We start from the raw sequence: 27,381 nt of genomic DNA on the forward strand, positions 1-27,381 counted from the left end.
TAGCTGAAAGGGATCCTAGTTCAACCTGTTAATACAGTTAGAGTTAGATGCTACCTTAGCAGAGTAATACTCAAAGGAAAACTGGAATTTGCCATACAGACAATTTAGAGTTTGTTTTAATAATCATGCACAAGCTAAAAGTTTTCTGTATTTAAGCCTGAATATGGCAGGGGAGTGGCATGCCACACCAAGCAGTGTTTGGGACTTGCTCTGGATCTGTGTTTAGGGAACACTCCTCATGGTTCTTGAGGGAGCATATGTGCTACAAAGGGATCCAACCGGGGTTGGCTGCATGAATGGCCAATGCCTCATCTTCTGCTTGACCTCTGTCCACAGTCTGCATCCTATTCCAATCAACATCTCTTTGGGATAATCCTAAGCATTGATCAGTAGAATCATTTGGTTATTTCAAGAGCTCATTGTGTTAGAAACCAGTAGGTTTGTCTTACTGATAGCCTTAAAGATTTTTCAGGGATCATCATGAATGGTAGTTTTATCCATGGCAGAAAGCATAAAAATTCACTGATATAGGTGGAACCAAATTTGTAAATTTGAATAACTATATTAGATTCCTTTGCAAATCTGTGGGGATTATCAGTTATTTGGGAAACATCTGTGTGGCTTGTAGGTTAGCTTTAGTTTAAGGAACATAGGTAATAAATGGTTTCCCCTCAGAATGTCTTATTTTAAAGGGGAAGGTTCATTTATTTATTTACTTTTTGACTGCCCTATCCAGGGTCACATGCATGCAGGCATATGTTCTACCACTGAGCTGTATCAAAAAGGGCAGGTGGGTTTTTTTTTTTTTGGTTGTTGTTGATCTATTTTTGGTTTTTCTGGTTACACTGGCAATGCTCAGGGATTACTCCTGGCTCTGCACACATGAAATTACACTTGGCGGTGCTCAGGGAACCATATGAGATGCTGGGGATTGAACCCAGGTCAGCTGCATGCAAGGCAAATGCCTTATATGCTGTACAATCACCTTGAATTGTCTGCTTTGTTTAATTTTAAAGTCGTATTGGTAAAGAGTCAGTTGTAGAGTCCTGCATGTATTTGGAAGTCTCCAGTTAAAGTCAGTGTCCCATTTATTTTTTATAAAGTCATAGTGTACTATATTGTTTCTGAGAACAAATGCAGGAAGGTTAAAAGTTCTCCCTAAAGTGATAACAAACTCTTGCCGTTGGCTAGTGCCACAACACTGAGATGGTTACATGGTTCTTTCTTGACTTCAGTCCATTTCATAGACTCTTCATAGACTCTATCATGGACAAGATGCCACTGAGAGAATCTTAAAATGTGGAAATGGGGCTGAGACATCCCCTTCCACCCCATAGACTAATGCCGTTTACATTAGAAGGTATAGGATAGCTATGCGCTGAGCATAGAGAGGTCTCTCTCTAGCTCATGATTCAGCCAGTGAGAAAACAGGAGCCTTAGCATGACATCAAACCCCCGTTCCCAGTGTTGTGCACCACTCTTGAGGCCTTCTAGTTTTCCTCCTCAGGGACTGCAAGGGAATCTGTGGTACTCGGCTATAAGAATTTTGATTGTGGCTGAAAAAAGGGGAAGGAATCACAACAACCAGGCATGACTCTTGGAAGACCCAGTTCCTGACCTGCAGAATGCTAGTACTAATTGTTATCAGCAATTGTCGTTCATTTGCAGAAACAATATTGTTGGTGCAGTCCAACAGACTTCTCTGGGGGGTGCAGGAACTCAGTGGAGATTTGCCAGCCCAAGGAACCTGGGCTGCCCACAGCCAGGCAGAGAAGCTGAGTCATAGCCCCAGCCACTGTGGACCGCTGATCCCATCCCCTCTCGACCAAAGAACCTGTGTGGGAAAATTTGGGGATTATATGAAGTGGGTCCTCCCAGTCCTCCCCGGGCAGACGCCTGAGTCATAGTCCTCCTGCTGCAGAGCCTGGCACTCTGCCCCATCCAACAGGATGGGCTGGCAAGAAAACCTGGAAGTTGTGTAAGCCATCAACTTCCTTTGTGAGAGGAGAAAATTTGATCGCCCTTAGAGCACAGCCTGTGGCCCTGTTTGACCCCCCAGTTTTGGACATGGGTCAGTTTGAGAGAACACCATGAACAAAGCATGCTGGTCACCTTGGAGCTGTTCCTCGCCCTGCACCCAGTTTGCAGACTACAACCTTCTTAGTGCGGCATAGAACCTTCAGCCTAATTGAGCGGGGAGCCTGACCAGAGTGAATTGGATTAATTGGTAAACCTCACCAGAATAAACCATGCAGTGCATCCAATGGCACTACCTCTACCAGTCCTTGAATAGAAAGCACAGACTGTGGCTTTCACTGGAGTTCGAAGACAGGGGTCTTGCATAACATTCAGTGCACACTCTTCCTTAATTTGAGCAGTCAAACTATGAGCCACACAAATTCTGGGCTTTTCTCTGGCATGAGACCTAATTCATATCCCTACCTACAGTTGATTGTGTGTGTGTGGGGGGGGGCATGGGGCATGGGCCACACCTAGCCATGCTCAGGGTTTACTCCTGGTTCTGCGTTCTGGGATCACTCCTGGCAGGGCTTGGGAAACCAACATGGGATGCAGGGATCGAATCCAAGTTAGCTGCATGCAAGACAAGTGTCCTACCTGCTGGCTCTACAGCTGAATTTGATACCTGGTCTGGACCATGTAGTTTGCCTCACCAAAGAATTCAGGAAATGGAAAATCCCATTCAATCGCCTCACTTGATGAGGAATCCAAGCCAGTGATCTTGTCTAGCTGCCTTTAGATAGTGATTATATCTCACTGGTTCTATTTGTAACCTAAGCACACTAACTAACAGCTGTGTTGATCAAATATTGATCCGAAAAGCAGGCACAACCAGCCCAAGAATATTACCACAAACATGTCTAGAATATTAGTCTCAGCTCATTGGTAAAGAACTGCCTATACTAAAACATACCATGAGGTCTGGAAGAGACTAGTTATTAAAATGCACAGATGACCAGTTTAAGGAATCTGGATGAATATCAGAATATCAGATAAATACACTACCAAAGGAAACTGGCAAGCACTAATAATAACTGATTTAAAAGAAACTGGGATCTATGAACGTTCAAATACTTCAGCGTAATTCTCTTAACTACAAGAACACAAAAAATAAATAGAATTAGGGAAACAATGCAGAAACCAAACATGACTTTCAACAAAGAGAAGCCATTAGAAAATCCAAACAACTCCTAGAGCTAAAAAAGTAATAATAGCTAAGCTGAATAATTTAATAGAAAACTTGAAAAGCATTTTGATTATGTGGAAGAATCAGTGATCTGGAAGACAGGACTTTGGAAATTATCCTTTCAGAGAAACAAAAAGTTAAAAAAAAAAGTAAAGGGAACTGATAAAATATATCAGACTCATGGAAAGGAACAATATTACCACCATAGGAATTCTAGAGGAAAAGAAAAAGGGACCAGAAGTCATAAAGAGAAGAAATAAGGGACTGGAGTGATAGTGCAATGGGTAGGGCATTTCCTTGCATGCAGCCAATCTGGGTTCGATCCCCAGCATCCCATATGGTCCCCTGAGTACCACCAGGAGCAATTCCTGAGTGCAGAGCCAGGAGTAACCCCTGTGCATCGTCGGGTGTGACCCAAAAAGCAAAAAAATAAAAGAAAAGAAAGAAAGAAATAATATACTAAAAACTTGCCAAAACTGAGGGGTGAGGAGGAAAGGAATATATATATATGTGTGTGTGTATATATATATATGTACATATATATATATACACATATCAAGCACAAAGGAACCAAATAGGCTATATTAAGACACAATTATTGAGAACTCTAAGACAAAGAATTAAAAAGCAGCAAGAGAAAAAAGAGGTTATATATCGTTAATTTTTTTAAAGTTATTTAAGGGGGACAGGAATAGCTCAGTGTTCAAGTGCCTGCTTTGCAAATGTAAGACCATGAGTTTGATCCCCAGTAGCACCCCATATAATCCCAATACCACTGCCCTTTTGAGATACCTGTGTGCAGTCTCCACCATACCACAACCAAGTGTGTACTGGTAGCACCCCCAGTGAGCCCTGTAACAAAAGTGTGTGGGCACTGCGACTTACATTTTTGCAAGAATCACAACCAAGTGTGTGAGTCCCACTGAGCATGGCAGCTAGAATGTGTGCAAGCACACAGCTAATGAACGCAACCTTCAGTGAGTACATGTACAAAACTGCAACTGTGTATCCCCAATAAACACACAATCCTGTGTATGTGACCTCTGGTTATCACAACAACAAAAAAAATGGTGGGGGGCAGAGGAAGGAGAGGGAATTATAAAGAAGTTCATGTTGACAAGCTTAAACTACTCTTGGCTATGCATAATTGGCTACTGGTTTTCTAGAAAGGAGGAGGGCACTGACTCATCTGATTATAGTAACTGTTATCAGTACTCATGATCTCTAATAATATAATCTCATGATGACTTCTTAAACAATTGCTTACTTGGTAGTTTCTTGAAACAATTGCTTTTGACCCAATCCAAAAGGTTTTGGTTTGTTTTGGGGCTCCCTGGAAGTGCTTAAGAGCTACTTGAGACACCTTGCTGGTGGGACTGGGGGGCTTCCTCCTGTTGTTGCTAGGCAATGATGTGCTGCCAGGGATTGAATATGGGCCTCATACATAAGGAGAACACCCACAAGTTAATTGTGCTATCTCCTTGTTCAAATCCAAAGTTTTTTGCCTCGTGGTTCGGGAGATAGCTCAGAGAAAGAATACATACCAAGCGTCCTCGATATTATAGACCCCTCCCAAAGTTTCCAGGAGCCCATTCTCTCTCTCTCTCTCTCTCTCTCTCTCTCTCTCTCTCTTTCTCTCTTTCTCTCTCTCTCACCCATTCACACACACATATGTGTTCTGGGGCCACACCCCACTGTTCTCAGGACTCTCTCCTGGCCTCCTGACTCAGTGCTCGTGGATCACTCCTGGAGGTGGTTGGAGGACTATATGGCTTTATGGGGTTCTGGGATGGAACCCGGGTTGAATAAATGCCTTACCCACTGTATTTTTCTCTGGTCCCTCCATAAAAAACAATTTTTTAAATGCTGAACTGTTTTGATTGATAATATACTATAAAATTGATGGTGTCTTATTAATGAGGAAATACAGTATTGCAACCTAAGTTCCAACTACCATTTATGCTTAAAAGCAATAAAGACTGACAAATTCCTTTAAAAAAAGAAAAACAAAAACCCAAGTAGGAGTCGGAGAGAGTATAGGGATTAAGGCACTTGCCTTGCATGTGGTGTATCCAAATTGAGCCAGATTGAGTTCCTGAGTACCACATTGTTTCCTGAGCACCTCCAGGTGTGGCCTAAATTCTCCCCCCAAATATATCCTCAGCTCAACAAAGCAAGATAAGTCATTATTTGTTGACTTTTCCTGAATAATTCATTATCAGTATTCATTACAGGTATGACTTTTTCATTCATCTCATGTCAGAGAAGAAAGATCAGGTCATATTTTCATGAGTTAATTCTTTTTTTGTTTTGTTTTGTTTTGTTTTGTTTTGGGGCAGGTGCGAAGGGTTTACGTCCATCTCTGCACTTAGGGATCACTCCTGGCAGGGCTCAGGGGATGATATGTATTTCTGGGAACTGAATCTGGGCTAGCCCTGTTCAAGGCCTTACTCACTATACTGTCACTCTGCCCCTCATCAGCTAGTTCCTGTGCTCAAGATATATATTAAAGCTTGACTTTTTACTGCTCTAGAACAACTTTTGGTTCAGGATTATCTGTGGCTGCTTTTGTGCAATAATAGTGGAGTTGAGTGGTTTTTTAAATCCTAAATATGTTTTCTGTATCTTTTTTGGTTGTTGTTGTTTTTGTACTATATACAGGAATGTGTGTTTTTTTTAATTGGATCGCAGATCGCAGTGAGATACATAGTTACAAAGTTGTTCATGATAGGGTTTCAGTCATTTAATGTTGCAGCACCCTTCCCTTCACCTACCTTTCCCATCACCAATGTCCCCAGTTTCCCTCCTCCTCCTCCTCTCCCCCAGCCTGTCTCTATGGCAGACACTTTTCTTTCTCTCTGAAGTTGAGTGATTTTGGACAAGAGTCCAAATGGCCTATAATACTACCTAAAATATTTACTGTCTGGTTCTTTAAAGAAGAAAGTTTGTTGGGCACTAATCCTTGGATGGGTCTGGTGGATGATATTCTTGAAAGGACACTGGAAAAACATACAGTCATTTTTCTTATATATGTTTGCATAACTATCACCAACATAGTCAATCTGTTTCATCTGTATGCTTATCCACTCCTCCCTGACTTGATTCTTTGAAGTAATCCCTAGATATACACTATAACATTTTATCTCCAAACACTGGAGTCTATTTGCGTTGTCTTTTCGAGATAAAATGTTGATAAAAGATTACCATATCACTGTATCACTGTCATCCAGTTGTTCATCGATTTACTCGAGCAGGTGCCAGTAACGTCTCTATTCCTAACAGTCCTGAGATTTTAGCAGCCTCTTCTTACTCGTCTTTTCACAATGATTGGAGGCTCTTTCAGGGTCAGGGGAATGTTGTCGTTACTCTTTTTGGCATATTGAATATGCCATGGGGAGCTTGCCAGACTCTGCCCATGCAGGCGATATACTCTTGGTAGCTTGTTGGGCTCTCTGAGAGGCATATATTTATAAAAAGGCATATATTGATAAAAAGATAAAAGATAAAATTCTCACACTTTCATAAATTTAACCTTTTACGTAAGTATGAGAATCACTTTGAATTTCCCTGACCTTGTAGATTGGACAAAGATCCCTGACTCTCAAAGCTTCCTGGGAGTTTAGGACTCCCAGGACCAGACACTTTCTTTTTTTTTTTTTCCAACCCAGAACTGTGAGAGTAGATTTTTGTAATTCTCTAGAATCTATCCCCAACTTACCTTTCCCTCATTCCACAAGGAACTGATATTTGATTTGGAACTTCTGAGATCACTATATTCAACTTGCATGATTTTTTATTTTAAACCAGTGATGCCTGGGCACATAAAGGGTGTTACGTGACTTGGTATAAGACATTTTGCTGCTGTGACTTTAGTTTCTTCTGTCCTCACCGTCTCTTACCCCACAACATTTCTGACTGAACTCTTATACTTTTTATTAACTGAATTTGCAAATCTATTTGTGGGGTGATGGATGCTCTTGGGCTACACCTGATGGTGCTCAGGGCTTACTCCTAGCTCTGTACTCAGAGATCACTGCTGGCAGAGCTTAGGGGACTATGTGTGGTACTGAGGATCAAGCCCAGGTCGGGCATGCAAGTAAAGGGGTTAAGGGACACTGCTCAGTGGTAGAGTGTATTCCTAGCTCATGTGAGATCCTGAATTTGATCTCCGCATTGCATTAGAAAGGGTGTAAAAAGAGAAAACTCAAATTGTGTGTGCCCTTCAGAGGATTTCTGTTCTGAAGTTCTGCATTCAGTCCTTCTAAAATTGATCAGTGGTTCCCTCGGACCAACCAACTGATCAGACCTAACTCCTGGGAGACAGTGCTGGTGTATTCTGCCCCCACCCACCTCCTGCTCAGTCACACTCTGAATTTCTTGCAGGCAGTCTAAGGGAATCAATAAAACAGCAGCAGTGAGCTGGCTGAAAAAAACCTCATCAGAAGAGACAGAAACTGAAATGTAGAGATGTATCGGCAAACAATCTTTTCAAGACCCTGATAGAAAAAGCAATTAAAAAGGCACAGTCCTTGTTAGGCTAATATACTCTTTGGTATATAATATTAGGATATATATATATCATTCATCTGGAGTGAATGATATATATATATATATATATATATATATATATATATATATATATATCCTAATTTCCTTCATTTATGTGAAGGGAAAAAACTGGGATTGCAACAAGCTTGAAGCATTTTGTAAATAAGAATTTTAATTTTTTTGTTTAAAATATTGTTTATTCCTTTATTAAAATTCAGTAAACATATTGGATGAACTCAACAATAGTGAAAGAGTGTCCCTTTTTCCCCACATCCATGCCAGCACTGGTTGCTTTTGTTCTTTTGAATGTGTGCCAGTCTGTGGTGTGATATGATATCTCAGTGTTGTTTTGATTTGCATCTCCCTGATGGCTAGTGATGTGGAGCATTTTTTCATGTGCCTATTGGCCATTTGTTTTTCTTTTTTGAGGAAACTTCTGTTCATTTTTTCTTCCCATTTTTTGATGGAGTTGGAGGTTTTTTCTTGTACAATTCTACTAGTCTCTTGTATATCCTGGATATTAAACCCTTGTCGGATGGGTATTGAGTAAATATTCTTTCCTCTTCTGTAGGCTCTTTCTGTATTTTGATCACTGTTTCTTTTGAAGTGCAGAAGCTTTTTAGATTCATGTAGACCCATTTGTTTATGTTTGTTTCCACTTGCATGGTCAGTGCTGTTTCATCCTTAAAGATGTTTTTAGCTTCAATGTCCTGGAGAGTTCTGCCTACATTTTCCTCTAGGTACCTTATGGATTCATGTCTGATATTGAGATCTTTAATCCACTTTGATCTGACTTTTGTGCGTGGCATTAGACAGAGGTCAGAGTTCTTTCTTTTGCAGGTAGCTATCCAGTTTTCCCAGCACCACTTGTTGAAGAGGCTTTCCTTGTTCCACTTCACATTTCTTGCTCCTTTGTCAAAGATTAAGTGGTCAAATATTTAGGGGTCTGTGACAGAATATTCAATTCTATTCCATTGGTCTGAAGATCTGTTTCTAGCCCCGTACCATGCTGTCTGAATTACTACTGCTTTGTAGTACAGTTTGAAGTTGGGGAGGGTGATGCCACCCATCTTCTTTTCCCCAAGGATTGTTTTAGCTATTCATGGGGGTTTATTGTTCTATATGAATTTCAGGAGTGTTTTGTCTATTTCTTTGAAAAATGTCATGGGTATCCCTATAGGGACCGCATTGAATTTGTATAGTGCTTTGGGCAGTATTGCCATTTCAATAATGTTTATCCTCCCTATCCATTAGCAGGGGATGTGTTTCCATTTCCTAGTGTCCTCTTTTATTTCTTGAAGTAGTTTTTTGTAATTTTCCTTGTATAGGTCCTTCACCTCTTTAGTTAAGATGATTCCGAGGTACTTGATTTTCTGAGGTACTATTGTGAACAGGATTTTTTAAAAATGTTTATTTCTTCTCTTCTGTTATTTGTATATAAGAAAGCCATGGACTTTTGGGTGTTGATTTTGTAGCTTGCCACTTTATTAACCCAAGCTATTGTTTCTAGGAGCTTTTCTTATAGAGTCTTTAGGGTTTTCTAAGTATAGTAAATAGTGATAGCTTGACCTCTTCCTTTCCCCTCTTATGCCCTTGATACCTTTCTCTTGCCTAACTGCAATGGCCAGGACTTCCAGTACTATATTGAATAGGAGTGGCGAAAGTGGGCAACCTTGTCTTGTGCCTGATCTTAGAGGGAAGGCTTTTAGTTTTTCCCTATTGAGAATGATACTTGCTGTGGGCTTGTGGTAGATGGCTTTGACTATATTGAGGAAAGTTCCTTCAATGCCTATTTTGCTGAGAGTTTTCATCATAAACGGGTTCTGGATCTTGTCAAATGCTTTCTCTGCATCTATTGATATGATCATATGATTTTTATCTTTTCTTTTGTTGATATGATGGATTATGTTGATCGATTTCCGAATGTTAAACCATCCTAGATGAATCCTACTTGGTCATGGTGTATGATCTTTTTGATGAGTCATTGGATTCTGTTTGCATCCTTGGGATATATTCCCAGGAGTGGTATTGCGGCATCATATGGAAGCTCAATTTCTAGTTTTTGAAGGACTGTCCATATTGTTTTTCAGAAAGGGAGGACTAGTGGGTATTCCCACCAACAGTGAAAGAGTTGCCATCAAGGAAATTGAAACGGTAATAAAAAGTCTTCCCAAGCACAAAAGTCCTGGCCTAGATGGATTCACTAGTGAATTATTCCAAATCTTTAATGAGGACTTACTCCCAATTCTCTTTCAGCATTTCCATGAAATTGAAATATCAAAAACACTTCCGAATAGTTTCTATGAAGCAAATATTACCCTGATACCAAAAGCAGAGATACCACAAAGAAAGAGAATTACAGGCCGATATCCCTGATGAACACAGACGCAAAGATCCTCAACAAACTATTAGCAAATAGAATCCAACGGCTCATCAAAAAGATTATATACCATGACCAAGTAGGATTCATCCCAGGGATGCAAGGATGGTGATAGGTCTGTTCAGGTATTCCTGGTGATCTTGGTTCAGCCTTGGAAGGCTATAGGAATCTAGGAATTTATCCATTTCCTCGAGATTTTCGTGTTCTGTGGCATAAAGCTTCTCAAAGTACTCCCTGAGGATCCTTTGAATTTCTGTAGTTTCTGTTGTAATGACCCCCTTTTCATTTCTGCTTGGGTTTATTAGGGTTTTCTCTCTCCCTTTCTTTGTGAGTCTTGCTAGAGGCTTATCGATCTTGTTTATTTTCTCAAAGAAACAGCTCTTGGTTTCATTGATCTTTCGGATTGTTTTTTGGGTTTCCATCTCGTTACTCTCTGCTCTGAGTTTTATTATTTTCTTCCTCCTGTTCGGATTGGGCTCCTTTTGTTGGTCATTCTCCAAGCTCTTAAGCTGTGAGGTTAGGTTACTTATGTGGGCTCGTTCCTCCTTCCTGAGGAATGCTTGTAGTGCTATAAACTTTCCTCTTAACACAGCTTTTGCTGTGTCCTGTAAGTTTTGGTAACTTGTGTCCTCATTTTCTTTCATTTCCAGGAATCTTTTGATTTCCTCTTTGATTTCCTTTCTAAGCCACTCATTGTCCAATAGTGAACTGTTTAATTTCCAGGTGTTTGATTTAGTTTTATATTTGTGTGTGTGATTTACTTCTAATTTCAGCGCATTGTGGTCTGAGAAGACTGTTGATATACAATCTCTATCTTCTTAATTTTATGGAGGTATGTTTTGTGGCTCAGCATGTGGTCTATCTTGGAGAATGTTCCATGCACACTTGAGCTTTTTGAGGATGAAGTGTCCTGTATATATCTACTAAGTCCTTTTCTTCCATTTTTTACCTCAGATGAAGTATGTCCTTGCTAAGCTTGAGTCTGGTTGATCTATCAAGAGGTGATAGAGCGGTGTTGAAGTCTCCCACTAGTATTGTGTTGCTATCAATGTCTTTCTCCAAGTCTATGAGTAGTTGCTTTAAGTACTTTGCTGGTCCCTCATTAGGTGCATATACATTTAGTATTGTAAGTTCTTCCTGTTTTACAGATCCCTTGATGAGTAAGAAATGGCCTTCACTGCCTCTTGTGACCTTATTCAGTCTGAAATCAATGTGGTCTGATATGAGGATGGCTACCCCAGCCTTTTTATGGGAGTTTTTTGCCTGTAGGATTGTTTTCCAGCCTTTGACTTTGAGCCTGTGTTTGCTTTGACTGTTGAGATGTGTTTCTTGCAGGCAGCAGAACGTTGGGTTCAATTTTCTAATCCATCCTGCCACTCTGTGTCTTTTAATTGGTGCGTTTAGCCCATTGACATTGAGAGATATCATTGTCTGGGGTTTTGTCCCATTTTTCTGTTGAAAATTTGTGTACTTGAGGGGCCCTGTCTTGTCTTAAAGTAGCCCACTTAGTTGCTCTTGTAACATGGTTTTGAGTCTATGAAGTTCCTGAGCTGTTGTTTGTCTGTGAAACTGTGTGTTGTTCCTTCTGTTATGAATGAGAGTCTCACTGGGTAAAGTATTTTTGGTGAGGGATTTATTTCATTGAGTTTGTTCACTATATCCCATCACTGTTTTGGGGCCATGAGGTTCATCAGACAAATCAGCTATTAATCTTAAGGATGCTCCTGTACAGGAAATTACTTTCTTTTATCTTGCTGCTTTCAGAATTTTGTCTCTATCTAAGGTTTTGGTCATCTTGATCAGGATGTGTCTTGGGGTATTTTTATTTGGATTTATTTTAGCTGGTACCCTTCGGGCCTCCTGAATGTGGTCGCATGTTTTCTTCAGCTCTGGGAATGTCGTAGCAATGATGTCTTTGACAGTTTCTTCTTCATCAGGGTTTTCTTCCTGTCCCTCCACGACTCAAATAATTCTTGTTACTCCTCTTGGCTTCATCACGATCTTCTCTTGCCATCTGTTCCCAGATTGTGAGTCTCTTTTCCATTTTTTGCTCTTTTCTAGAGAGTCTCTGATCCGAGCTCACTGATTCTGTCCTCAGCAGCTCTTACTCTGGTTTTTCAGGTCTGACATTTCCGTTTGTAATTTTGTTTGCATTTTCTGCATTTCTACCTTCAAATCCTATTGTCTTTTATTGGAATTGCTTTCCATTGTTTCTTTTAGCTCCCTATGCATCCTCAGTAGCTCCCTTCTTAATTGTTTTTCAGAGAGGTTGTCTAGCACTTCATTACTGTTGGTGCCTTCTGGTCTAGCCTCTTCAATAAGTAAGCTTGGTGGGCTTCTGTGTTGCTTTATCATTGTGACCTGTGTAGTTTAGACCTTCATGCTCACTGTTACTATTCTGCTTAAAATGCAGAATTGAGATGGGCTTAATGAATTTTTGGCTAATGTGTTTCTGGTGGTTTAGCTAACCTAGTCAAAGTTCCATCTAAGAGGGTAACTTATGGTTCCTATGGGATATGGAGGGGGAGCATAACTCCGGGAAGGGGTCCTGCCACTTGTCGGACACCTGGATGAGTGAGCAGAGGGTGCCGGAACGGCTCAGCTTTGGGTTCACGCGGTGTGTCTCAATTCCCATTCCCCACAGACCAAAGATGAAAACCGGCCGTTGTCAGGGAATATATTTAGACTTGCAGCCCCGGGAAGGGGCCCTGCCACTGGACAGGTACCTGGATGAATGAACCTAAACTTCTCTTGAGGAATAGGGAAGGAGGCATCATAAACATCAGGGGACAAGTGAAGGAGCAAGAGCTGGAGAGGTTTTGCAATAAAATAATTTTATTATGAGAAACTTCTCTCTAAGCTGCTCTTCCTAAGAGTTATGTTGTGGCCTATTTTTTCAGCTTGCTTTGGTGAATCTTTAATACTTATGTTGATATTTTCTGGATTACTTTTACCTTACTGGACTCTAGATCAAAGCAGCCTCAGCATTCTTTGATGCTTTATGCTATCTGTTAAGGTAAAAGGCCCTCCCGTTGTTCATTGATTTGCTCGAGTGGGCCCAGTAACGTCTCCATTAGAGACTTTGTTGTTACTGTGTTTGGCATATCGAATACGTCACGGGGAGCTTGCCAGGCTCTGCTGTGCGGGCGAGATACTCTCGGTAGCTTGCCGGGTTCTCCGAGAGGGGCGCAGGAATCGAACTCGGGTCGGCCGTGGTGGCTGCGTGCAAGGCAAACTCCCTACCGCTGTGCTATCGCTCCAGCTATCTGTTAAGGTAATCTTCTTTATTAATGTCACTTTTTTTTTCTTCAACAGGGGACTACACCCTGGAGTACTCAGCCTATAGGGCCCTGGCACTGGGGTAGATGCTCCTCAGGGGACACTAAGGCCACAGACTTCAGCAAAGGGTGTGTGCGTGTGTGTGTGTGTGTGTGTGGTGGGGTGAGGGATTGCCTGGGCACACATGATGCCTGGATCAAAATCCAGGCCTTGAACATGCTGGGCATATGCCCTACAACTTGAGTCGTGTCCCAGACCTAAAAAAGGTATTTTTCTGTAACTCATTCAAAGTACTTAAAATGCTTAAGCATTTTAAAGGGCGTCAACTGTCTTTGACAAGGATATTAGTCACTAGCTTTTGCATTCAAGAATACCTTTTTAGTGCACGCTCTTCTTGTTCTCCCTTGAACCCATATCTCACTTGCTTGTCACTATGTTTCTTGGCTTATTTTCACACTGGAGAAGCCTGTGTTCTTGCGGGAGAGTGGACTTCTCCCCGCCCCCCCACCCCACATCTCCCCTGTATCTTTCCAAATAAATTTCAATAAAAACTGTATTTCAAATCTCCTTTCCCCTGCCCCCAAAGGAATGCTTCTGGTGGAGCTAGAAAGATAATACAGGGATTAAGGTACCTGACTTATTCCTGGTAAGTATGCTTCTTATTCACATATGCCCCTGAGCACCACCAGAGTCACCAGAGTGATCCCTGAGAACACTGGTATCCCCCTCAAATAAAAAGGGAGAAAAAATCTGAAAACCTCTTGGGGGCTAGAGAGATGGCTCAAAGGGCTGGAAGACATGCTTCGCACACAGAAATTCTGAGTATGATCCTTGGTACCATGTGGTCCCCTGAGCACTGCCAGGTAGCAAACCCTAAGTACCATCGGGTATGGCCCAAAAACCAAAAAAAAAAAAAAAAAGGGGAGAGAGAGAGTGGGAGAGAGAGGGAGGGAGGAAGGAGAAGAAAAGAATGGATAGCTTTTGGGAGCATTTTCTCTGAATTCTTTATGTTTACACAGAATATCCAAAGTAGTTCTTCCAGAGGTGTTGATGAAATATCTAAGTTTTACTGCTGTTATCATGAAGATTTATAATATCAGCATATCAGCATCCACCCCTCTTCCCTCTGATTTTCTTTTGAGTCTGTTTTTACAGTTGATAATTCCACATGAGACCATGGTACTTACATTGTTTCATTTTCCCCCTATGAATCAACTTGACAGTGAAGTGAATGAAATGACACAAAAATTTTTATGAAAGATATCCCATGTACATATTATATATAATATTTTATTTTAAAATGTCATTGAGCATATACATTTCTTTAGCTTTTTTCCGGGGAACATTGCACCTTGGTTTCAAAACACACAAAATAGATCCCATTTACTAGACTTTTCATTGGGGGGGGGGAGGGTGGTTACAAAATTCAATTTTCACAATCACAAAGCATTTAGGTACGTGTGGCCTGGGAACCACTTTCAGGCAGAGTCTTCTCATTCACTGTACGGAGGGTATTTTTGGAAACCCAGACCATGATACATTCCTTATGAATGGTCTCCATGGTGGGACTCCCTAGGTCTCTAGAAGAAACAAAGAAAATAGAGGCAAAGTAGGAGCAGGAGGATATCCTCTGGATTTCCCCAAAGAAACACACATTAATTACTGTGGAAGATGTAGACATGGGCAGACTCAAAGTTGTGCTTCAAACACAGTAGAAAGCAACAACGCCACATGGACTGCCTCATTTGGTTACTGTCTACCTGGTCACTATTGGAACAAAACTGCATCAAAGACGATGAGGAACAATGGAAGCTATTTACACCAAAAACGCTGTAGATGAGAGCAGTCCCCTCCAGATGCACTCAGCGCTGACAGGTCCCCCACTGCACCACACATGAGGAGTTGGGCTGTTCATGTAGTGTCTTGTGAAAATCTTAGTGTACACACACACACACACACACACACACACACACACACACACAACACATACACACATCACCATTCCAAATGCACAGTTTGCTCAGCGTGGACGTGGTGTACAGGCCACAATAACTACTATGAAATATGAATTCCTCAAAAATTCAAATTTGTGTCCTGCGGCCAGAGATTGAGTGATAATTTTTTTGTTTTGTTTTGTTTTTTTAAATTGGGTAACATTTAGGGTCTGGCTGTTCTTTGCATAGACTGTGATTCTCAGAGCTTTTTCCAAGTATCCCCATCGATCACACTGAATTACTGAAGACAGAAGCTGATAAAAGCCTAACAGATTCACTTTGAAAACAGCACAGCAGTGGGGTTGCTTAAGGAAGAATAGATCCTCAAATTGTCGTGGGAAGAAAATTGGTGATGGTGGTGTGGGGGGGTGTGGGAGGGATACTGGGATCATTGGTGGTGGAGAATGACACTGGTGGAGGGATGGGGACTTGATCATTGTATAACTGAAACCCAAGCACAAATTTTGTAAGTCTACAACTGTACCTCATGGTGTTTCACTAATAAAAATTAAAAAAAAAATTGGTGACCAGTTATGGCCGAGGAAAGAAGGTAGGTGAAGAAGGTGAGGGAGAGGCTAATGTGAGAATCTGAACAAAAGAAATATGGGAGAACTGCTCTCCATATTTCAACACTGATGCTGTTGATAAAGCAAAAACCCGGCTCAAATGACCAAAATCACAGCGCCCCCCCCAACTGAGTGCTGGGACTCTCGTCTCTCTCACATTGGTCATTTATCCTAAGAAGCAAACAAATACATAGAAGTAGAAGAAGAATGTGGAAGAAGAATGTGGACACAGCTGATGTCAGAAAGCCCCCATGGAGCTTAAGTGGCTAGGAATTAAAAAAATAAAACACCCTACATTCCCCAAAGTGTAATACTGTGGAAAATAACTGAAGGTTCTGGTTTTTTTTTCCCCTAATCTTGGCTTTGTCCTATTAGACAGCTGGGTATGGGGCCTCGCCCAAGTTTCACCTCTCCCAAGAACGGGCAGCAGTTCCCAACCATTATAACTACCACAGGACCCCACCACTGACTGCCAATACACTGGGATTTCAGATGATCGGGAGAAATGCTGCAGAGTATGTATGGAGTATGACTTTGCTCTCTTTAAGGAAAAGGGTGTCACCAACTCATCTGAAGAGCAGAAGCCAGCTCAACAAAGATATTTAGAACTGAAAGAGACTTTTATTAAAGCAAGTGGCTAGACACACCCAAGACAACCATAAATACTTGGCTAGGAAATCGAAAGCCTTTTATTAAGCAAGTCTTCCCTTGAGGCTGTCAGGGCAAGCAGATTTGGCTATAAGTCAGATACAAGATTTCAGAACTCTGTGTGTGTGTGTGTGTGTGTGTGTGTGTTGCTGCAGAATTTTGAATGTTACCTCTTGGCTTTCCAAGGGATGCTCCTAGAGTCCAACTGTTTGGTACTGTGCTGAGATGGGATGATATGTGACAAGGGTGAAAACTAAGGCCTAAATCAAGTAAGCTCAATTTGCAAAGCAGTATAGTATTAGTGCTGAGTAGGTTTTCTTGGGCAATACTATCACCTTTTTTTTTCACGTCTAATTTAGTTCCTTCATTTGTAGTTTCCTTTCCATCTCCCACCAAATGGAACAGGGCTTAGCTTGCTTCTAAGATCTTTCTTATAAAAAAGGAATTCCTAGATACTTTTCTAAACCTGTAGGACTAAATGCACAAGATTGTGACAGAAATTGAGTAAGGGCAGGGTTTCCAGACTTTATTCCTGAGACATGCCTGAGGAGTCGGTGAATTGGTGAATCGAGTAGAAACTTATCATGGTATCTATACTTCTACACCCAAACTCTGGCTCTGATGGCCCCAACAAAATTCAAGAAGCTGAAGACAGAGAGCACACACAGATGCTCAGGAAAGAAAGGAAAGGTAATGGAAACCTGGACAGGAGATGATTGGGCAGACAATTGGCCACAGAAGGTGGGCCCAAGTTCCTCATGGAAAACTTTGATCAAGTTTCCATTTGTTGAATGAGACTCTGGGAGTCAGGGCAGAAAGAGAAAGTGGACCACACCCGCTGCGGGAGGCCGGTTTCCCAGAGCATCAGATTCTGCCAAAGAAGCAAATGGTTTACCGCAAACTTCTCCCCTGAGACATTTGGAATGGCTGAGATTTACCGAAGGAGGTGAGAAAGCTGCAGATGAAGACAACACTTGACTAGGCTCTTCCCAGCCAGTAGGTTGCTGAACACCTGGTGGGATGGATTCCCACAATACTTCTCCCGGCCTTTGTTTCCACACTGTGGAATGAATTCATTCCTGAGTAAGAAGGCTCCAGGCCTTCTCGGAGAAAAAAAATCAACCACTCTAGGAATGCAGGCAATTATCTTAGAAGAAAGGTTCCAATTCTCTCCTTGGGGAAGGGATTCAAACCATCACAGAACTGGAAATCTCCAGCATTGGGCTCAAGGGGAGGGTGGGGGAGGGGGCAAGGCTGGGGAATCACACCAAGGGGCTTTCCCCTCCCCTTTATTGGGCTAAACTATATGTTTTTAATCACCCAGAGCTGTCAAAATGGTGAGGCTACCATAGGAGGCCTACATGGTGCCAACTGGCAATCTGCCTCAGAGAGAGAAGTCATTTACAAAAATCTTAAGTTCTAAAAATTCCTCTTGGCAGGGCAGTAGTGGGGAGACCTGGTGTCTGCCGCTGCTTCCATGGCTGCTCTTCTGAGAACCCCTGAGCATAGAAGCAGGGGCCTCAGTTCCCAGGAGTCGGGACACAATTCTAGGGGGCAGAAACTCGGCGCACACAGCAGGAGAATGACCAGCACATTGAACTAGAATTCACATATAGGAAATGTCCTGACCCCAAATTGCAGGCAGAGGACCACCGCTACTCCTTGTCGTACCTTGCCTGCAGTGGGCTCAGGATATGACCCAAGAAACCTGGATCCAAAAGCAAATACTTGTCCTGTGTCCCTGATCCCAGCTCAGAGGGTGTGGAGGGCCAACCATTCCAGAAACCAAAAGCCAGACTCCCGCCTACAAACCTCAGCTTATACAAGGAGGACCTGAACAACAGACAGACTGTTGGTCCAAGGAAACACCCCTATTTTCACGAAAACACACTGATTTGGAGAGAAAACGCAACTCAGGAACAAACAGTTATGCAACAAAGACAGCAACTGGCGGCCAGGGCACTGCTCCAGAAGCGGCCTGGGTGGTGTGGGCCGTGGCTACGACAGCCTGGGCTGGACGCAGACTCCCAGATTCCTCAGAAAGGAGCTGGAAAGTCCCAGGCCTGTTCTATGGAAAAATTAAAACAACAACAACAACAAAACCCAAAAAACAAGATTCAAGAAATAGCAGAAAAGGAAAAAGAAAACATCCTGCTTTATCCCACCATCACCAGAAAGCACACACACCTACATACAGCATCCCCGCCAGAGACCGCTTTCCCTGAACTAAACCTTGGGCTTACTAGGAAGGGAGGCGCTCACACTTTCTGAAGTTCGACCCCCCACTCTTCCAATGCAGTGCTCTCAGCCTGCGGAGAAGCTGGTAGCTTCACAGCCTCTGGGAGTCTCCTGCCCCTTCCACCCCAAACTGCCTGCCCCAGACACTGGCGATCAAAGAAAGAGCCTGCACGTGGCAGGAGCCACCTGGGAGGCATAAAGCAGGAACTAACGGAAACACGGGCTTTGGGAGCAGCCTTGGGCATGGGCGCTTGATGAGTGTCCAGATCTGTTGCTAAAGAGGAAACGGAAACCTAAGCGTCCCCTGGCAGCTCAGCCAGAGGCCTGCAGCAGCGGCACGCCCCTGCAGGGCTGGGCCACACCCCAGACTCTGCTGGGGGCACTTTGAAGTCCCGCCCCGCCAAGAGGCAACCCAGCTTTCTTCCTTGCTGTCCTCCCAGCCCCTGGACGGCTTTCATGACAGCTTGTTTCCGTGTATTAAAGGAATGACGTATACAGAAATGTCGTCTCCCGAGCCCAGCCGGTCGTTGGATATCCGCCATCCTCTGTCCTTCAGGACTCCACGGGCACGCATCACCAGATCCTGAGCCGCCAGCGTGTACCTGTGCAGGAGGAAGTGGGGACAAGACCATCAGTACAGCATCAGACATGGCTGAGAGAACATCCTTCAAGTCACAAAAGGTCCAGGTCATCTTTCCCCCCAAAGTTGGGTACCAGATGTGAGGTTATGACTTAGCTTGTAGATGAACAAGGTGCCATATACAAATCACCTCCTACAGTGCTCTGCTCACTCATTTGTTCTGTTTTGTTGGGGGGAGGTGTGGTTAGAGCCACGCCCATCCTTGCTCAGGGGCTATACCCAGGTCTGTGCTGTGGGTGAGGGGTTGCTCCTTGCAGGAGACAACCTGATGCTGGGGATTGAACTCCTTCATACAAAGCATGCACTCACTCAATTGAGCTCACTCCAGCCCCCATTTAAATATATAGATTTTCTTTTGGAGTTTTTTTTTACCCTCCTAGGATCTCCTGAATGGTGCGCTCAGAAGGTTTGGGGGGGGGGGGTGGTCCCTGCTGGTAAGTCTTGGCCAATGGGGTCACTGGCTCAATGCTGAAGTCTGGAGACTATGGCACTGTGGGGCCAGGGATTACTCTTAGCACACGAGACTGTACTTGTGATGCTCAGGGAACCCTGTGGTGCCAGGGACGGGCCTTGGGTCAGCTGCACGTAAGGCACATACTTTAAGTCCGGTGCCACTTTTCCTTTTTCTGAGGTTTTTGATGATGTCAAAGAGTGACTTGGTTTGGTGCTAGGTTTTCTTTAGAGGCTTAGCATTTTCCTGGGCTTTGAATGGTTGAGAATAAGCGCGCATGGCTGGGGAAACAGATCAAAGCACTGGAGTTCCTGCTTGGCATGCCAGAGGTCTAGGATCAATTCCTGGCACCACACAATCCCTGGAGCACCACCAGGCACAATTCCTGAGCACTGAGCCAGGCATAGTCCCCAGCACCTCTAGGTCTGATCCCCAAAACAGAACAAGGACATGGGTAAAGTCACTTTCATTTTCAATTATTATTATTATTTTTATATTTTGGGGCCACACCCGGTAATGCTCATGGCTTACTCCTGGCTCTGTTCTCAGGGATCACTCCTGACCATATGTGGTGCTGGGGACAGAACCTGGGTCAGCTGTGTGCAAGGCAAATGCCCTACTCGCTGTACTATCTCTTTGGCCTCTTCAATGTTTATTTTTACGGTGAAAATCCTTTTAATATAAAGGGTAGCATCTTCTATTTATGGTTGGACTAAGCTGTTTAAAATCAATTTGTTTTGTAAAAAGTGTGTTGATTTGGGGCTGGAGCAATAGTACAGCAGGTAGGATACTTGCCCTGCACATGGATGACCTGGGTTTGATCCCCGGCATCCCACATGGTTCCCTGAGCACTGCCAAGAGCGATTCCTGGGTGCAGAACCAGGAGTAAACCCTGAACATTGCCTGGTGTGGCCCCAAAACAAAAAAAAAAGGAATACAAAAAATGAGTAATAGTTTGAATAGGATTAATAAGAATTCAGAAAAAGTCCAAAGATTGTTTTGGTAAATGAGCAGTAGGTCCTGATGTGTGAGGCGAATGTTATAACCACTACACTCAGAAACTGCCACTGGTAGACCTTGTTGTGAATGAGCTGCTCTACGCTCTGTGTTCCACACTATCGGCTCCTCAGGACCAGTGTAAGTATGGGATGGCTCCCCCAGGCATTTGAAAATAAGCCACCTCATTGAAATTCAAACTGAACTTCAGGGAAAAGAATGCCTACACTATGTGCTGAGAGAAACTATTAACAAGTAGAAAAAAAACTAAGGTAGGAGGAAATTTGGGTGGGTGTGGGCTGTGGTTGGCCTGGAGGCATGAATAATGAGATAAAATCTATACAAAATCTGATCAGGGCAGAGCCCTAGCCTACAGATCTCTAATTTATGATTCACCCATATGTTCTGATTTTGTGATCACCAAATAACCTGATTATCATCATCTTCCTTGTGTAGGCCTGCCTGTGGGGAATGAGGGAGCTAGTCATCCAGATACTTTAAGAACACCACTCATATTTCTCTGTACAAATGTCAACTGGCATTCTGATTTGCAGATCACTCTTGTGAGGCTGGCCAAGGTAGGCTGGCTAATCACTCTCCCAGCTCTGAGAAGGATTCTGTTCTTTGTATGTTGTTTAAGCCAGTGTGGGGGACCTTTAGTTTTGGGGGGCCATGCTTGGCAGTGCTCAGGGCTTACTCCTGGCTCTGTGCTCAGGAATCACTTCTGGAAGGCCCTTGGGACAACATGTGGTGCCAAGGATTGAACCTATGTGCTGGAGTGATAGCACAGCGGGTAGGGCGTTTGCCTTGCACACGGCCAAACCGGGTTCAATTCCCAGCATCCCATATGGTCCCCTGAACACCACCAGGAGTTATTCCTAAGTGCAGAGCCAGGAGTAACCCCTGTGCAATGCCGGGTGTGACCCAAAAAGAAAAAAAAAAAAGATTGAACCTGTATTGGCAGGATGTCCAAAAGTGTACTGTTACTATGGACCCTAGTTTTTGGAATCTTTAGAAAGACTAAAAGCCATTCCCTGGCAAATTAAATGTCACCCTTTAAGGAAGGCTTTTGGAAAAGAGGGGAGAGGGGAGAGAAAGAGAGAGACAGAGAGAGAGACAGAGAGGAGAAGAGAGGAGAGAAGAGAGAGAGAGGAGAAAGAGGAGAGGAGAGAGACAGACAGACAGACAGAGACAAAGACAGAGAGAGAGAGAGAGAGAGAGAGAGAGAGAGAGAGAGAGAGAGAGAGCACTCCCTGGAGTGACCAATGACTTCCCTCTTTCAGAGAGGCCTTCAGAATTACAGCCTGAAATCAGGGTGCCAGCAGCCTCTGCTGCTTCCCCCCACTCCCGTTTCCTTTGCTGCTGCTACAATAACGGGGTTTGTGCATGCTTGGTTGTGCTGCTTGCAGCGTACATCTGCTCACATTTGGTTATGGAGCTGTTGCACTTGGTCACAATGCTCCTGCAGTCACACAGTCACACACTTTAACTATGATGAATACACATCCCTGGTGAATGCCAGGATCATTTGCTCTGTTTCATCACTGGGAATCCCAGACAGTAGAGGTGTCAGGACTGACCTCGGAGCATGTGGATGGAACTAGGGATCAAACTCAGGGCCTCATGCTGGTGAGGCAGGCACTTTTCTCCTCTGAGCCATCCCGAGAGCTCCCAAATCTCTTCTGTCTTCTGCTCACACCTCTTATGAATCTCCTTCCCCTCCCCCCATCATCACTGAGATAATTATTTTGAGGCAGGAATCACTAACTTGCACTTGTGGGAAGAATCAGCCAGTTAAGTCTTTCCTGAGGATGGTTCCCCTGCTGAGGCCTGATAAACAGAAAGGCCTCAAAGAGACCACTGGCTACAGAACCAAATAAGTGTCACAAAGGTCGGGTACCACAGGTCTCACACATACATATTCAGAAGAATATGGTCCCCAGGTCCCTCGTGGTTCTGTATTAATTGTGTATCTGGGATATAGAGAGGGAATCTTGTTTAGCACCAAACCACCCCCTGACCTGCTCTCCACTCTCATACTATGGAAGACTTTCTTCCCTTTCCTGTTTTCTAGTCTCTTTAATAAAATCTTGGAGATTAAAATTAAAAAAAAACCTAGGGAAAGATTTATTATTCCATAATGGGTCGGAATCTGGACCTTAGCTTTTCAAGTTCTGATGTCTAGCTGAATCAACACGTAAAGTAGATTCATTTTTTAGGGTTGATACATCTTTGCCCAGCTCATGAACTGGCTAGACAGAAAATGATGGCAAGTTAGAAGAAAAGATGCTGTCAAAGAATATGCTCAAATATAGCAAAGAATTTTGTTCAGATATGGCAAAATCAGATAAAGGAATCCATTACAGGCTTCTGTGGCTCATCTAGAGGCCAAATCTCCTACAGGATTCATTGAGTTCTGCAGTAACTGGGATTTCAAGTCACAAAATAATCAAACTGTACTAGGAGAAACAGTGCAGTGAGATGGCATGTCTGCCTTGTAGCCTTGCAAAGCATATGGTCATGAGTTCAAATTCCCTATGTCCCATATGCAGGATTCTGCAGTGTTGCCTTTGAACCTGGGCTGGATAGCACAGCAAGTAGGGCGTTTGCCTTGCACAGGGCGGACCCGGGTTCGATTCCTCCGTCCCTCTCGAAGAGCCCGGCAAGCTACTGAGAGTATCCCGCCTGCACAGCAGAGACTGGCAAGCTCCCCGTGGCATATTTGATATGCCAAAAACAGTAACAACAAGTCTCACAACATGTCTCACATTACTGGTGCCCACTCGAGCAAATCGATGAACAGCAGGAGGACTGTGCTACAGTGCTACAGTGCCTTTGAACTTGGCTGTCTCAAAGCCATGGTCTCTGCTGCCCTATAGCCAGGTGAGTAAGCACTGCCGAAAGGGGTGTGGGCCCTGGCCAGGAAGTGCACAATCTGGTGAATAGGTGTGAGCACTGCGTGACTGTGACCCCTGGCAAACACTGCCACCATCACTGCACGCCCTATTTAAGAGTGTGAGCCTTGGGGTGCAGGTGTGCAAGCAACACAGTCAGGGAGCACAAGGCCCAGTGTGCCCTCAGCTGAGTGTGAGCGCTGGCCAGCACCTGGGGCCTGTGTGCAGACTCGCTCGTCACATCATCAGCAATGATGAAGGAAAGGAGAGAAGGCTGAAAAGCAAACAACTAAAAATAATAAGAGCAACGGCCTTGACAAGTGATCAGGATTCACTTTGGTATTTGATTTATGTATTTGGGCTTATGGGCACCCCCGGCAGCGCTCCAGCATACACATACTCCCCTACCACCCCTTTGAGCCACAAACTTCTTGAATATGGCCTTCCCTCTATTTTTTGTATTTTTTCCATAAACGTCTGTTAGTTTTTTTTTTCATTTTCCCTTCCAGGTTTTCAGTGTTCTGTTTTCTTTCTCAGCCTTTCTGCAATACCATTTTATTTCTCTCTCTTATTTTGGGGCACACCCTGTGGTACATACTCAGGAATTAATCCTGACTCTGTGCTCAGGGATTACTTCTGGCATGGGGGGGGGGGCACCATATGTGCAGGGGATGGAACCCAAGTGGTCCAAGTGCCTTCCTGTACTGCCTCTTCAACCCCTCTCTGTAATGTATTTCAATTCACAAATTTCTGGCCAACAGTCTGTTAGCCAATCCATTCAGTGATTTGCTCAATTTCAATGACATGTTTTCCCCCCACTATTGTGAATTCAATAGAATTGAGACCAGTTCAATAGAATTGAGCCCACTCTCCACATGCATGAAAATAATGAAAGTACCGGCAGAGGAACAAAGGCATGCGGGTCCTAGGGCTGAGATCTCCAAGCCTGCTCAGATTGGGGCTGAGCATCCTCCATCCAGATCCTCCATCTTCCAGTAGGCAGGGGTCATACCCACCAACTGCCCCTCCCCCCCCGTGCGCCATGTAATCCCATCAATAGCCAAGACCCAGAGACTATAAAACCCAGCTCTCATTCTTTCTTTGGACAACCTGGCAAGCTACCAAATGTAACCTGCCCACACGGCAGAGTCTGGCAAACTCCCCGTGGCGTACCCAATATGCCAAATACCGGTAACAATGATGGGTCTCATTCTCCTAACCCGAAAGAGCCTTGAATGTGGCACTTTTTAGAGTCTCAGGGCTAGGAACGAAGGAGATGTTACTGGTGCCTGCTCGAGGCAATTGACGAACAACAGGATGATCGTGATCGTGATTGTGAATTCATTTGGATTTATTCCAAGTAAAAAAATATGTTTTGTTCTTTTCTTATTATTCTATCTATACACTTTTCAGTTTCTCTGAACCTTTTTCATTAGATTTTCTTGAGAGGAAAGGGATTGGAAAGAGGATTTCATTATAGCTATTTTTTTCCTTTGGTGGTTTGAAGGTTACCATCTAAGTGTCGCTTCCGAATGCATTGTTTACTACATGCACTGTGTAATACAGAGTTTAAGATTTGCTTTTACTGAGGATGTACTATGGACTTTTCAGTCTTTTTTGGGGGCGGGGGGTCACACCCGGTGATGCACAGGGGATACTCCTGGCTTTGCACTCAGGAATCACCCCTGTGCTCAGGGGACCATATGGGATGCTGGGAATCAAACCCAGGTTGGCTGCGTGCAAGGCAAATGCCCTACCTGCTCTGCTATTGCTCCTGCAGCACTATAGCACTGTCCTCCCGTTGTTCATCGATTTCCTCGAGCGGGCCTAGTAACGTCTCCATCAAGAGACTTCTTGTTCTGTGTTTGGCATATTGTCACGGGTAGCTTGCCAGGCTTTGCCATGCGGGCGAGATACTCTCGGTAGCTTGCCAGGCTCTCCGAGAGGAGTGCGGAATCGAACCTGGCTCAGCCGGGCTGGCTGTGCACAAGGCAAACGCCCTACCGCTGTGCTAAAGCACCAGCCCCAGGTTTTCCAGTCTTATAACACCTCTTGTATTGTTGGCTTCAGATCCCTGTAACCTAGGAGCATTGTGAGGTTAAAGGACACACTTCTCATTTGTGATGGACTCATCCAGCCATTTTTCTCTTCTCAGGGAACCTCTACTCTCTCAGGGCCCTGCCTTGACAGGGAGGTGCCTGTACCCATGTACTTGGGGAAAGCAAAACCCTAGCCTGATCTTACAGAGACTCTCTAGGACTTGTTCTTCCAACACTGCTGCCTGCTCCTCCAAAGAGCAGTCTGCAGGGGCAAGTGGAGAGGACTGTCCCTTCACTTTTCCCTGCAGAGATGTGAGGCGGTGCTCAGTAACAGAACAATGCTGTCAAATTCCAGGATCAGTTCCCTGACATTTCTTTTGAGCTCTGGAGACCCAGATTTGAAATCAGAAACAGCACTGTCAGTAAAATGAGGTGATGTGAAGGGAACTTTCCTCCTAAATGGAGCAACTCAACACTACCCCAGGAGCCTATCTCTAGAGAGAAGGTTTTTGTTCTGGCCCTACTATTCTGCCAGGCTGGTGGCCACTTTAGAGCTCATTAACATCCATCTGTAAGCACCAACTCGCCCTAGACATGAAACCCTTTGTAGGCGTTGCTTTAGTGCAAGACGGGTGTGAAAAGAAATCACTTTCTCTGGGGGAAGAGAATGGCTTCTCAGATCTCTTTGTGTTATCCTCTATTTCTATCAGATGGGGTTACTGGGTTTGGTGACAAAGGAAGAAATGACTTAATGGCCATAAAACACAGATGTTTTATGATCCTCTACCGGGGCATACCTGTGCGAGGGACCAGGGCCGCAGGATGAAAATTGGAATCAAACCATGAACTCTAATTACAAAAAAGCCCACAGAAACAAGCAGGAGAGTTGGAAAGCTGCACGAGGGAGCGGATTCCATTACACAGTGGCCGGCCTGGGAGGCGGGCTGGGGGGGGGGGGCAGCCTTTCTGGAAACTGGAAAGGCCATTTCTGTGGAAGGCCGAGGGCTATTATTGAATGCCTTATTCAGAATGCTTGGGCAGACAGCATTAGAGAACTGTTGGCGTAGTTTGAAGTGCTCCCTCTCCTAAAGAAGAGTCTCCCTGGGAGACAAGTTTTGTATTTTGAGAACATTTTTCTTCTCGGACTGAGGCTTTCAATATTGATCAGCAAAGCTCTACTGAAAGAAATGGCTGCCGGGAGGGATTTGTCTTGGCGCACTTCACACACTTGGCTCCGGGCTCCCTCAAGGCTCCAGGGGAGGGAAGAGAGAAACAAAAAGGCAGAGGAGCTGGAGAACTCTGGGGAGCCCCCCAGCTCTTTTCCCAACCACAGACTCTGGCATCCGGGTCGAAGGAGCCCATAAATTCTCATGGCCTCTCCTGTCCTGGTCATTTCTGCTGTTCGTTCTTTCACCTCTTCAGCGAGGCATAAAAAGGGTTTCGGGTGTGCATCTGAGTTGCCTGGCGTTCAGTCCTGGCTTTCCACAGCCCAGATGGGTGGTT

General features: G+C 44.0%; 1 protein-coding gene across 1 annotated transcript in view; it reads right to left on the reverse strand.

Moving 5' to 3' along the window:
- Positions 1-14,682: 14,682 nt before the first annotated feature.
- PPM1H (protein phosphatase, Mg2+/Mn2+ dependent 1H) overlaps positions 14,683-27,381 on the reverse strand; it is a 321,888-nt gene continuing 309,189 nt past the window's right edge. The window contains exon 10 of the mRNA XM_056117678.1: positions 14,683-19,460. Within this exon, the coding sequence (XP_055973653.1) occupies positions 19,313-19,460 (148 nt within the window). The 3' untranslated portion in view covers positions 14,683-19,312. The remainder of the gene's footprint in view (positions 19,461-27,381) is intronic.

The sequence above is a fragment of the Sorex fumeus genome, unplaced genomic scaffold (assembly GCF_029834395.1).
Source record: "Sorex fumeus unplaced genomic scaffold, SorFum_2.1 ptg000035l, whole genome shotgun sequence".
NCBI lineage: Eukaryota > Metazoa > Chordata > Mammalia > Eulipotyphla > Soricidae > Sorex > Sorex fumeus.